The 13,218-nt window shown below is 41.9% G+C and overlaps 1 protein-coding gene across 1 annotated transcript; it reads right to left on the bottom strand.

Moving 5' to 3' along the window:
• Nucleotides 1-1,195: 1,195 nt before the first annotated feature.
• On the bottom strand, nt 1,196-3,222 carry LOC125592503. The gene is made up of 4 exons (XM_048767708.1): nt 3,035-3,222; nt 2,482-2,947; nt 2,199-2,428; nt 1,196-1,868 (listed from the first exon to the last, which is right to left on the bottom strand). Exons 1-4 carry the CDS (start codon nt 3,220-3,222, stop codon nt 1,196-1,198), a joined length of 1,557 nt encoding a protein of 518 aa, XP_048623665.1.
• Nucleotides 3,223-13,218: the final 9,996 nt, after the last annotated feature.

The following is a 13,218-nucleotide window of genomic DNA, read 5'->3' as shown; positions in this document are numbered from 1 at the left end:
GTAACCAGACCGGAATAGAACAATCAATAAAACAAAGAGATCTGTGAAAAGATTGAACATTCCTAGCTAAAGAATCAGCAATTTCATTCTGCGCTCTTGGCACGTAGGTGATCTTGAAATCCGAATAACACATCAGGATGAGTTGGATGACTTCCAGCTCCGTTGAAAAGTTTGGCCATGCTTGGGGATCATTTATCATCGCAATCAGGTCCTTACAATCTGTTACAAAGTTTTGACAGTTTGAATGCTGAAGCATGCATTCCAAAGCCCATTTCAACGCTTCCGGTTCCGAGTGTAATGCTGTCTCCCACCTTCTTAAGTTTCGTGTCCCCATAAGTTGGATCTTCCCCGTGTTGTCCTTCCAAAACCATCCGATGCCGCTGAATTGATCTGTGGATGTCCATGAACCATCCACCATACACATATTATCCAAGCGTAAAGCTTGTGTTTCTTCAGTAATTGATGCATGTGGGGGAGTAGGTATAGACTCCTTAGCATTATACCAAGCCTGGCACTCACTCTCTGCATACTGGACCAGTTCCTAAGGGTCCCTATCTATCCTCCTAAATAGCTTATCATTCCTCGCCTTCCAGATGTACCATATTATCAAGGGGTAATGGTCTCTTTCATCTTCTGGCCTCCTAATTGTATTCTTCCTCCAGAAAAGATAATTCATATTAGCGTACATACTTGATATAGGGAAAACGTGGAAACTTGACGGCGTTGATGATAGCTCCCATGCTTGTAATGCTCGGGGGACATTCAAAGATCGCATGGGTAACATTTTCCTCTGGCTCTCCACATCTTGGGCAGTAGTTATCACACCGCATATTCCGAGGTATTAAATTCCTTGTTACTGCTACCTGCCCTAAAATTAATTGCCATATAAGATGACGAATTTTCTGAGGTGCGTTCACTTTCCAAGCAAAGGCTTGAAGTTCCGTTATGATAGGCTGTAAAACTTCTGTTTCCTCCTCTGCCTTCAAAATATTTGTAGCAACCCAATACCCAGACTTAACAGTGTATTGGCCATTTTTAGTGTAACTCCACCAGAAAGAATCCATTCGATGGGTCGGGCTTATGGTCAAACTCATAATCAACTGTATATCCTCTTGATCAACATACTGTGCCAGTATCCGAGCGTCCCATTCCTTTGATTCAAATTTAATAAGGCTACTTACAAGCATCTTCGGATTTACCACTGGGGCCCTGGGTCGGGAATCCATGGATCCTGCCAGACATTGATTTCATATCCTAAATGCACTTTACTCCTGATACCCAAAAGTAAAAGCTTCTTCGCCGCTGAAATACTCGTCCACACATAAGATGGGTTATCCACCGCAGCAATTCGCATGAGCGAACTGAGACGGTAATATATTCCCTTAAGTACTCTCGCTACTAATGAATCCGGGTATTGAACAAGACGCCATAGCTGCTTTGCTAGCAGAGCTAAATTAAATTCATGGATCATGCGGAATCCAACTCCACCTTCCTCTCTGGGAGCACACATCTTTTCCCATTTAGCCCAGTGAATCCCTCGTTTTGGTGGGTTTGAGCCCCACCAGAATTGTGTTATGGCACTTGCAAGGTTCTCGCAAATCTCCAAAAGGAGTAAAAATCTTAACATGACATATGTGGGAAGAGCTAGGAGAATAGATTTGAGCAAAACTTCCTTCCCTCCTTTCGATAGCCATCTCACTGTCCAACCATTCACTCTATGTAATAGTTTTTCTTTTAGGAAAGCGAAGAGCTTGCACCTAGATCCGCTAATATCCTCTGGTATTCCCAAGTATGTTCCCATTCCCCCTTCATTATGGATTCCAAGAGTGTCTTTGATTTGCTGTCTATCATTCACTGCAATCCTCTTACTAAAGAATAATAAAGATTTATCAAAATTAATACATTGACCTGACGCTTTTCCATACTTGCCGACTACTTTCATAACTTCTTCACATTCACGGGGCTCCGCCTTACAGAAGAAAAAGCTATCATCAGCAAAGAGAAGGTGCGATACCAAGGGGCTAGCGCGTGCGACTCTCATCCCCGTTATCTTCCCTTGATTCTCTGCATGATTTAGAAGGCTAACGAGCGCTTCTGTTCATAAAATAAATATGAAAGGAGACAAAGGATCTCCTTGACGTAAACCTCTCCCTGGAACAATATTTCCCCTTGGTTCCCCGTTCATCAGGACTTTATACTTAACCGAGGTGATGCATCGCATAATCCAGCCAATCCAAATCTCTGAGAAACCCATCTTCTGCATAACCGCCTCAATGAAAGACCATTCCATTCTATCATACGCTTTACTCATATCCGTTTTAATGGCCATTCTCTTGACTCTCCCAGCTAGCTTTGTTCTCAGTGCGTGGAACATCTCCTGGGCTATCATTATATTATCTGTAATTTGTCTACCCGCAACAAAGGCTGACTGGGTTTCAGACATTCGTTATGGAGAATCTTCTTTAATCTTTGGCATAAGACCTTAGATATAATCTTGTAGCTGACGTTACATAGGCTGATCGGTCTAAACTTTGTCATTTCGTTGGTCTTATCCGTTTTAGGAATTAGGCAGATATTGGTGTCATTTAGCCCTTGAGCCATTGTTCCGTCAAAAAGAAACTGATTAACCATACGAGTTAAATCCTCTTTGACAATATCCCAAAACTTCGGATAAAATAGGGCTGTCATCCCATCTGGTCCTGGGGCTTTCTCTGGATACATGGCGAACATTGCTTTAACTTCCCATTCAGTTACTGGAGTTGTAAGATCCTCATTTATTGCCCCAGTTATCGTTGTCGAGACATTTTCCAATGCATCAGCTATATCTTCCGGATTTGAAGACTCGAAAATTTGTCTGAAATAACTAGTAGCAATGGCTACTAATCCTTCTTCATCCTCCACCACATTTCCATTGTCATCTAGAAGTTGTGTGATCCTATTTCTTGCCCTTCGTTGTTTCACCAGCGCATGGAAGTATTTTGAATTTCTGTCACCTTCCCTTAACCAAAGAACCCTGCTCTTCTATCTCCAAAACATCTCTTCTGCCTTAAGAGCAGTAGATAGTTCTTTCAGAGCATCTGCTATTTCCTCGGTAGTAGCATCATCATTCGAGTATAGATCTTCCACCTTTTCCTTAAGCTCTTCCACTAGTTTTTCTGAATTCACATTATTCTGTCTCCTCCACTGACTCAAAGCTTTTCGACAGCTAGCAATATGTTCCATTATGTTCGCATCAGGAGGAACATCCTCTGATCTCTATCCCTCACTGATGACTTGACGTAGTTCCTCATTATCCAACCAACGTTTATCAAATTTGAATTTCTTTTTCTTTCTCACTGGTTTAGAGAGAATATCTGCTAGGATTGGACGATGGTCCGAACCCCAGAGCCTTAGATACTTGCTAGCTGTATGTGGAAACTTCTCATGCCAATCTTCATTCCCCACCGCTCTATCTAAACGGCATCTAACAGTTGCTCCACCTGTCCTCTTTCCAACCCAAGAAAGCGTATTTCCAGTAAATGGAAAATCCAACATACCGCAATCACTAAGCATCTGCTTGAAAGGTAAGAAAGATCTATCAGATCTTCTTCTGCCACCCTCTTTCTCGTTGTGGTTCATTATTTCATTAAAATCATCTATCATGAACCATGTTCCATTTCGTGTTGTTGAGAAACGCGTAAGACGTTCCCAAACCTGATCTCTTCGTTCTGAAACAGGATCTCAAACCTGATCTCTTCGTTCCCCATAAACAAACGTCATAAAGACTTTTATTCCATCAATGACTGCCTCAATGTCAATCATTCTGTTATTTGAAAATAAAACATTAACTTGAAATTCATCCATAGAGAAAAGAGCTAAACCTCCGCTGAGACCAAGTGGCTCAACGGTAAACAACTGATCAAATCCTAAGTCGGTCTGAATATTTTGCAACAGCAGCCTCCTATTCTTCGTTTCAGAAGGAAATACTAGTCATGGGCGATGCTTCTGGCACATCTCCGTAAGGCGTCGAACTGTAAAGTCGTTTCCAATCCCTCGACAGTTCCAACTGAGCGTCTTCATAGATGCTTTTTGGATGGATTTTTGGAATCCATCACATCATCACAAATCGTACCCACTCGTAAGCGCTTTGAATCACGTCGTAAACGGCTCTCTCTTTCTTTCTCGCCTTTCGAAATGTGTCGAGATGACTTAGTTGATCTCATACGTGGAGAACCCCGATGAAGGAACTTCATTTTCTTCGTTTGAATGCCCAAAGGGGAACTCCCTTTCTAACCACTCTTTGATAGCTTTGTCTCCTTGGTGCTTGCCTTAGCTCGAGAAGATTCAGCCACTTGCGAAGACTGCCCCTTCTCCTCCAATTCCATGAGGTCTTGTCCCAGCAAATCATCAGCATGATCATCGCACTCCATCATGGCGCCTTCAAACGGTTCCACCAAATCCATATCATTTAAGGCACCAATCATTTGATCATTCTCTATCACGTTTGCTGAGCCTTGTGGAGAAAATGTTAGAGAGCGATTCGGGTTGCATCGAACCGTAACATTATCCTCCATGGAAGGTGGTTGTCTCAATGGGGTGACAATAGCACTCGCCAATCTCTTCCCACTATGCTCTCCTCTGCTCTTCTGATCCTTGCTCCGGTAAGGCCTATCATCACTGATCGAATGAGGTTTATTATATGGTGTGTGCTCGTAGGGAACAACATCCATGGAGCTAGACTCCACCCTGCCATTCTCCTTTATTTTTTCTCTCCATCTCAGCTGACCCTTATCACTGTGCTCTCCTCCACTCCTATGGAACACGTTCGTAGAATCTTTGTGCTCGGTAATCAAGAGAGGCTTGTGGTGTAGCTTTTTCTCGAAGGGAACAACAGCCATGGAGCCTGAACCCTCACTCACCTTCTCCTTCGCCTTCACTCTCCAAGTTGCCTCCTCCATACCAAAACGACCATATGGTTTAGCTCCAAAACAAGAACCACCATATCGATTACAACGGGGCCTCTCATCGCGAGCTCTAATGACCCTATCCGAGTGAGAATCATGTTTGCTGTTGTTGTGGCCCCTGTACTGGTTCACCTGCGACCCCTGGTATCTATCTCTGTTCTCGCGAGCTCTTTGACCCCCGGCATGTCGAGCGGTAAGTGCATCAACCTGCCGATCATGCTCTCTATCATGAAGACTCACACTCCTCAGCAATGGCTGACGATCATTCTGTCCCTGTGGTACCTGAACCCGTGCAAAGACACCAGTTCGTTCCGTAGGAAATTGAACCCTACGCTCCTCTTTTACCGAAAGGCAATACTCTTTCTCATGTGTTAACATTCCACATGTTGAGCAATGTTTGAACAGGAGATCATACGCATTCTGAATCGTTACCTCTTTATCACCAACTGTTACCTTCCTAGTGAACTTGAGAGGCTTTCTCGTATCTATACGCATTAATTTAATATAAAATAAAAGAGAATAAGCATATGTACTCTTCGCCTTTATTAAGCCAAGCGTCCCATCCTTGAGGAACAATGACATTAGACATGCTGGTTGCATAAAAGACAACTCTAGAGTAGCCTCGGTAAGCTCTTCCCAAGAACGCCGTACCATCTCCTTTAATCGCGCAGTATTTGAACACAAATCCACTTGTGTCTTGCTCGCTTTGCCTCCCTTGTGCGGTTATGAATCCCGGTAACATTGCTCCGCCTTCCACCATTTCATTTCTGGTCATTCCTTTAACATATATCACGCATTTCTACATCGAGAAACAAATACATTTTCCATATAGTAATTCCTTTGGCAATTATGGGCCGATAAGGTCTAATTTATGTAAGACAATATTCTAAACATCTCTATACGCAACCAAAATTTATGAAAGATATATATATATATATGAAATTACTTCGTATATAGATTGGCCTCCTCCCCATATAAAATCAATGGCTCCTTCGATGTAACAGTTTTTGAAGTAGTGACGGCCGACAAAGTCAGTCAGTGTGTCTTGGACACTGATGAAACTGCAGCCATAGAACCACGCCTTGTCCACCATTAGTACAATTGATGGAGCTACCTTTACCTCTTTATATGGTACTAGTGATGATGTTATATTGTTATAAGAATTCTGCGCAAACAAGATTAGTGCTGGGAATATGAGTCATTATCCGCGGGTCCCGCCCCGTTTGACCCGCCGCGGGACGGGTGCGGGTCGGCCGATTGCAAAAGTTCAACATGCGGGTGCGGGTGCGGGTTGAGTTCATTTTAAGTGGGGCGGATGCGGGTCGATCAAATTTGAGTCGCGGTTACCATCCAACAAGCAAAATAAAAATAAAAAAATTGTAAAATAAAAAAATAATTTTTTTTTTGTAAAAATATAAAAAATACTTTTTAAATTATATAATTTAAAATATAACTATATAATTTATATTATTTTTTATAAAAAATAATTAATATATAATAAAAATAATTATTTTATTAAATTTAATATTACCCGTGGGTCCCGCGGATTACCCGTGGGTCCCGTGGATTACCCGCAAATCTCAGCGGAGCGGGTGCGGGTATATCATTTTTTCTTCGTGGGTCATGCGGGTTGGAATTTTGAGTAGAAAAAACTAGTCGACCTGCGGGTCAGGCGGAGCGGGTTGACCCGCCAACCCAGCTCTGAACAAGATGCCAGTTTCACAATATTATACAAGAATTATTTCATATGATATCACACGTATAAAAGTTAATTAATCCAAATAGTCTCCATAAAAAAATGAAACTGTTATAAATCATTTGATGGATGTCCATAACCGGTCCGATCCATTAGAGGCCCAAACCCTAGAGAGAGAGGCGGCGGCCGCACATGAGGAGAGAGAGACGGTTTAGGAGAAAAGGAAATTCAATTTCCTTTTCCTTATATGATTAGGATTTCTCTTTTCCTTTATGTTTATGATTTGTAATCTTTTCTTTTATCTATCTTGTAATCCCCTTATATAAAGGGAACACTTTATGATTAATAAAATATAGAAACATTCAGCTCTAAATCTATTGTTTCACAACACGTTATCAGCGCGAAACTCTTAAACACCCTGAGCCAAAACCAAAACCCTAAAATCCTAACCCCAAACCGGCGGCGATCCTAACCCGACGAACCCTAACCCGAGGCGTTCCATGTTCCGTCTCAGCTCAGCACTCCGACGATCTCAGCCAGCTCGTGTTCCCGAAGGACCAGCTCGCATCCGACGATCTCCGCTCCAGCTCGTAGACGCGCGTTCCCGATAGGAAGCAGCTTGCTCGCGTTCCCGATCAGACGCGTCCTATTCCAGCTCGCGTCCGATCGTCCAGCTCGAGGTTCTCTTGGTGGTCCAGTTCTACAATCTTCAAAACCTAAAGGTAATTCGAATTCTGAAAACATGAAATCGAATTTGGCTGTTTTGTAAAGATTGAAACCCTAAAAACCTAATCTCTAAAAGATGAAAGCCATAGGATAATAGATCAATCCCCTATGAGTAAATCGAAGCTCTATAAGTTCCCAAACCCTAAAAATCGAGATTTGATCCATTGATCAATTAAAATCAGAACCTTGAAGGTTTTGAATCTCAAAATTAAACTCATTTGAACTAAGATCAAATCAAATTCCCAAAACCCTAATCTGAAAAAAATCGATTTGTATTGTTTGGAATTTGAACATTGATTGATCACCTAGAACTATTGATTAGGATTGTTTAAACTTGAATCTGAATTTGTCTTGTTTAAACTGAAACCATAAATAACCTAGTCTGAATTATTTTGAAATCGAAATTGGATTGTGGCCGTGTGGCCTTGATACATTCTAGGTCAATTGTTATAGATCATAACCCGTGGCCGTGTGGCCTTGCTGCATTCATATATAAACCTGACCACAACTGATTGATTGCAATTATACTTAGAACTTATTCTAGGATTGGCATTGAATCAAATCAAATAGCCATGTGGTTTGTTCTTTCGCTTGGCCGAATGTTTGTGTGTTTTGATTGCATCATGTATGAACTGATAGAAACCATGTTAGGATTGCAATTACACCACAAACTAAATGCACAAGAGTGAACTGAATGCATCCATAGCTGTGTGGCTTAACTTGGCCGTGCGGCTTACTCATTGGCCGTAAGGCATAGATCTTGGCTGTGAGACATTGTTTGATTGTTTGAACCTAAAAACCCTAATCGTTTAAACTTAAAAACTATTACTAAAGATCTAAAATATTAATCTATCATTTCAGATGTCGAAAATCAACAACCTTGATTTCGCTGCCCTTAATCTATCTGGAGACAATTACCTTCAGTGGGCGCTTGATGCTAAGATCATCTTGAAATCCAAGGGTCTCGGTGAATGTATCACCGAGGAAAGTAATCCTAATGAGAAGGATCGTTATAGAGCCATCATGATCATTCGTCATCATCAAGCTGAGAGTCTCAAGGATCAATATCTAACCATTGAGAATCCACTAGATCTTTGGAACGAATTGAAATCGAGATATGATCACCAGAGAAAAGTGATCTTACCTAAGGCTCGGTCTGATTGGAGAGATCTAAGAATCCAAGACTATAAGTCCGTGGACGAGTACAACTCGGCCATGTTTAAGATCGTTTCAAAATTGAAATTGTGTGGTAAAAGTAATACGGATGAGGATATGCTTGAGAAAACTTTTTCCACTTTCCACACAAGCAATGTGCTGTTATAACAACAATACCGTGAGAAAGGTTTTAAGACCTATGCTGATCTTATTTCTTGTCTCTTGCTTGCTGAGCAGAATAATGAATTATTAATGAGAAACAGTGAGATGAGACCTGTTGGCTCAGCAGCACCACCTGAAGCACACATTACTGAGGAGAATAAAGAGTCCCACCATGTCCAAAGAAGCGGCTATCATGGCCGTGGTCGAGGAAGTAGAAATGGACGTGGCCGTGGCCATGGCCGAAGTTCCTTTGGCCGCAGACGAGGGAATCATAATGGACAAGATCATGGGCATGATCGTGGCTCATTTGGAAGAGGCCATGGTCGCGGCCATGGATCTTCGTTCAAACCTCAACACTCGACCAACTCAAGTAAATCAGTGTGCCATAGATGTGGTATGGGCAATCATTGGGCTAAGACTTGTAGGACTCCCAAGCATCTAGTTGATCTCTATCGAGAGAGTTTGAAAGGGAAGAATCCTGAAGCCCACATGATCTATCAAGACAATGAAAAAGACTTCGATCATGAGAAGGACAATCTTATGGATTATGAAACTTCAGATTGTCTTAAAGACTGAAGATTGATTTCGACATTTGTAATCTAAAATTCTATGTTTTGGTGTTTCTATGTTGTCATTTCTTTGAACTTGAAAACTTAATAAGAAATGAAATGATTTTATATATGAAGTCTCTAAGTAGCATCCTTTTGAATCTTGTTTTAGAAATGAACGAGAACAAGGATGTACTCGTTGTGGACAGTGGATCAAGCCACACGATCTTAAAAGATAAGAGATACTTCATTAACCTAACTCTGAAAAATACCACCATCTCCACCATTGCGGGTATTGCTAGTCTCATAGAGGGGCACGGTCAGGCCAATATCCTGTTGCCTATGGGTACACATCTTGAGATATCAGATGCCTTGTATTCACCCAACTCTAAGAGAAGTCTATTAAGCTTTAAAAACATTCGTATGAATGGATTTCATATTGAAACCAAGGGCGAAGGAAACAAAGAATCTCTTCAAATCTTTGAAATCGTCCATGGCAATAAGAAAGTCTTAGAATCCATACCGCACTATCTACTGGTCTTTACCATACTAAAGTCAGTATGATCGAGGCCAATGCCACTTTTAACAAAGAGGCAATCGACAACTTCACTTTATGGCACGACTGGCTTGGCCATCCCGGTTCGACCATGATGTGTAAACTGATCCTGAACTCAAACGGTCATTCCCTTAAAGAGAAACGAATTATCCCTAAGCACCTATCGTGTGTTGCTTGTTCCCAAGGGAAACTCATTTCTAGGCCATCACCAGTTAAAGTCACTAAAGGGACTATAAACTTTCTGGAAAGGATACAAGGAAACATATGTGGACCAATTCACCCACCTTGTGGGACATTTTGATATTTCATGGTCCTCATAGATGCGTCCACTAGATGGTCGCATGTCTATCTCCTGTCGACCAGAAACTTGGCATTTTCCAGGTTGCTTGTTCAGATAATTAGATTACGAGCTCATTTTCCAGATTTTTCATTAAAGACTATACGTCTAGACAATGCTGGTGAGTTCACTTCCCAATCGTTTAATGATTACTGTATGTCCATGGGGGTAAGTGTAGAACACTCTGTGGCACATGTACATACACAGAACGGCTTGGCCGAATCATTTATAAAACGCATACAGCTCATAGCTCAACCATTACTCATGAGGTCGAGACTTCCAGTCTCAGCGTGGAGACATGCGGTCCTTCACGCGGCCGAGCTCATACGCATCTGGCCATTAAGTGAACATAAGTATTCCCCATTACAATTACTTACGGGTCATGAGCCAGACGTATCCCATCTTAGGACATTCGGCTGTGCCGTTTATGTTCCAATAGCTCCACCACAGAGAACAAAGATGGGACCTCAAAGGAGGATGGGGATATATGTTGGATTTGATTCCCCCACGATTTTAAAGTATCTTGAGCCAACTACGGGTGATTTGTTTAAGGCCAGATACGCGGATTGTCATTTTAATGAATCCGAACTTCCAACATTAGGGGGAGATAGCAGTAAAATGGTAAAAGAAATATCATGGAATCAAACATCCATAACTTGGCAAGATCATCGAACTCAAGAATGTGATCTAGAAGTTCAAAAGATCATTCATTTACAAAAGTTAGCTAATCAATTGCCAGATTCCTTTGCTGACCCGAAAAGAGTGGCAAAGTCATATATACCAGCTGCTAATGCACCAATAAGAATTGATGTTCAAGAAGGACACAATCAAGTTGCTACAGAGTCTAGACAACGTGTGAAACGTGGTAGACCAATAGGTTCCAAAGATAAGAACCCTCGGAAAACAAAGAAAGGTGCAGAAAATTAAACCGAGGTTGTTCAGACACCAGACATGGCTGCGGCCAATCCAGCCCGTGATGTGGCCGCGTCCGACCCTACGGCTTTAGACATGACCGGTACTGATGCCACTGATGTGCCAAATAATTTTGCTTGGGACGCCTTGCTTCATGGTACTGATGGTGCAGATAATAATGAGATCTCAATAAACTATGTCTTGTCTGGGAAACAGTGGAACAGAAAACATGTCGACATGGATGATATATTTGCTTATGAAGTAGCACTTGAACTTATGAATAACGAGGATTATGAACCCACGTCTATATATGAATGCAAGCAACGAACAGATTGGTTTAAATGGAAAGAAGCCATAAACGTGGAGTTAGAATCACTGAGAAAAAGAGGTGTATTTGGTCCAATAATCCGAACACCTCATGATATTAAACCAGTGGAATACAAATGGGTCTTTGTGAGAAAGAGAAATGAAAAAGACGAAGTTGTGAGATACAAAGCACGACTTGTTGCACAAGGATTCTCACAGAGACCTGGAATAGACTATGAGGAGACATACTCCCCTGTGGTGGATGCTACGACCTTCAGATTTTTAATCGGTCTGGCCGTGAGAGAGGGTCTGAATTTACGGTTAATGGATGTTGTAACCGCATACCTATATGGTCCACTGGATAATGAAATCTATATGAAAGTCCCAGAGGGTATTGAATTGAAAAACAAAGAGAGTTCTCGAGAACAACATTGTATTAAGTTGAATAAATCTCTTTATGGACTGAAACAATCCGAACGAATGAGGTACAATAGACTCAGTGAGTACCTAGTGAAAGAGGGATATAGAAATGACCCTATCAGTCCATGTATTTTCATTAAGAAATTCGAAAATCAAGGGTTCGTGATCATAGCAGTGTATGTTGATGATCTGAGCATCCTTGGAACCTCTGGAGAGATTTTCCAAATGGTTGAATTAAGAAAGAATTTGAGATGAAAGATCTCGGGAAAACGAAATTCTGTTTGGGATTACAGCTTGAGTACATAAATGATGGTATCCTTGTGCATCAAATGGCTTATACAGAAAAGGTACTCAAGAGGTTTAATATGGCCAATTGCCATCCACTGACCAGTCCCATGGTCGTGAGATCCCTCGGCCTGGACACTGATCCCTTCCGTCCCAAGATGGACGATGAGGATGTCCTAGGTCCCGAAATGCCATATCTCAGTGCCATAGGAGCTTTAATGTACTTGGCAACTCACACACGGCCTGATATAAGCTTTGCCGTGAACCTACTATCTAGGTTTAGTTCCTGTCCGACCCAAAGGCACTGGAACGGGATAAAACATGTTCTTCGTTACCTGCAAGGAACGAAAAACTTGGCTCTATATTATACTAACCATAACAAAGATGGTTTAGTTGGCTTTGCTGATGCTGGTTATCTATCAGATCCACATCAAGCACGATCACAGACAGGATATGTCTTTACACATGGAGGTACGGCCATTTCATAGCGTTCCATGAAACAAACCATCGCGGCCACATCATCTAATCACTTGGAAATCTTGGCCATTCATGAGGCCAGCCGCGAGTGTGTTTGGTTGAGGTCGATGACCCAACACGTCCGAGCTGATTGCGGGATGGCCAAGGACAAAGAGCCAACCGTGATGTATGAGGACAATGATGCGTGCATTGCTCAGCTCAAGGACGGTTACATAAAAGGTGATAGGACGAAGCACATATTGCCTAAGTTCTTCTTCACTCACGAGCTTCAGAAAGCTGGTGAGGTCCAGGCCGTCCAAGTACGATCAAGTGACAATTCAGCAGACCTATTCACCAAAGCACTTCCTACCTGCACGTTCAGGAAGCTCACACATCAGATTGGGATGTGTTGGCTGAAAGACCTCCACTGAGGTTCACATCAGGGGGAGTAGTACGTGTTGTACTTTTTTTCTTTCATCATGGTTTTGTCCCACTGGGTTTTCCTGATAAGGTTTTAATGAGGCAACATTAAGCGTATTACAATCCATGTATGCTTATGGCATCCAAGGGGAAGTGTTATACATCAATTGATGGATGTCCATAACCGGTCCGATCCATTAGAGGCCCAAACCCTAAAGAGAGAGGCGGCGGCCGCACATGAGGAGAGAGAGACGGTTTAGGAGAAAAAGAAACTCAATTTCCTTTTTCTTATATGA

This window comes from Brassica napus, chromosome C9, assembly GCF_020379485.1.
Source record: "Brassica napus cultivar Da-Ae chromosome C9, Da-Ae, whole genome shotgun sequence".
Lineage (NCBI taxonomy): Eukaryota > Viridiplantae > Streptophyta > Magnoliopsida > Brassicales > Brassicaceae > Brassica > Brassica napus.
The sequence above is the reverse complement of the archived record's forward strand: the minus strand, read 5'-3'. Positions and strand labels throughout refer to the sequence as shown.

What these genes read in the sequence shown, in the direction of transcription:
- LOC125592503 (XM_048767708.1), bottom strand. Translation starts at nt 3,222, where the DNA reads ATGGAACATATTGCTAGCTGTCGAAAAGCTTTGAGTCAGTGGAGGAGA. An exon ending in GCTCTTAAGGCAGAAGAGAT is followed by an intron (nt 2,948 to 3,034) that starts GTTTTGGAGATA and finishes GAAACAACGAAG; the next exon opens with GGCAAGAAATAGGATCACAC. An exon ending in CGATGCATCACCTCGGTTAA is followed by an intron (nt 1,869 to 2,198) that starts GTATAAAGTCCT and finishes ATTATTCTTTAG; the next exon opens with TAAGAGGATTGCAGTGAATG.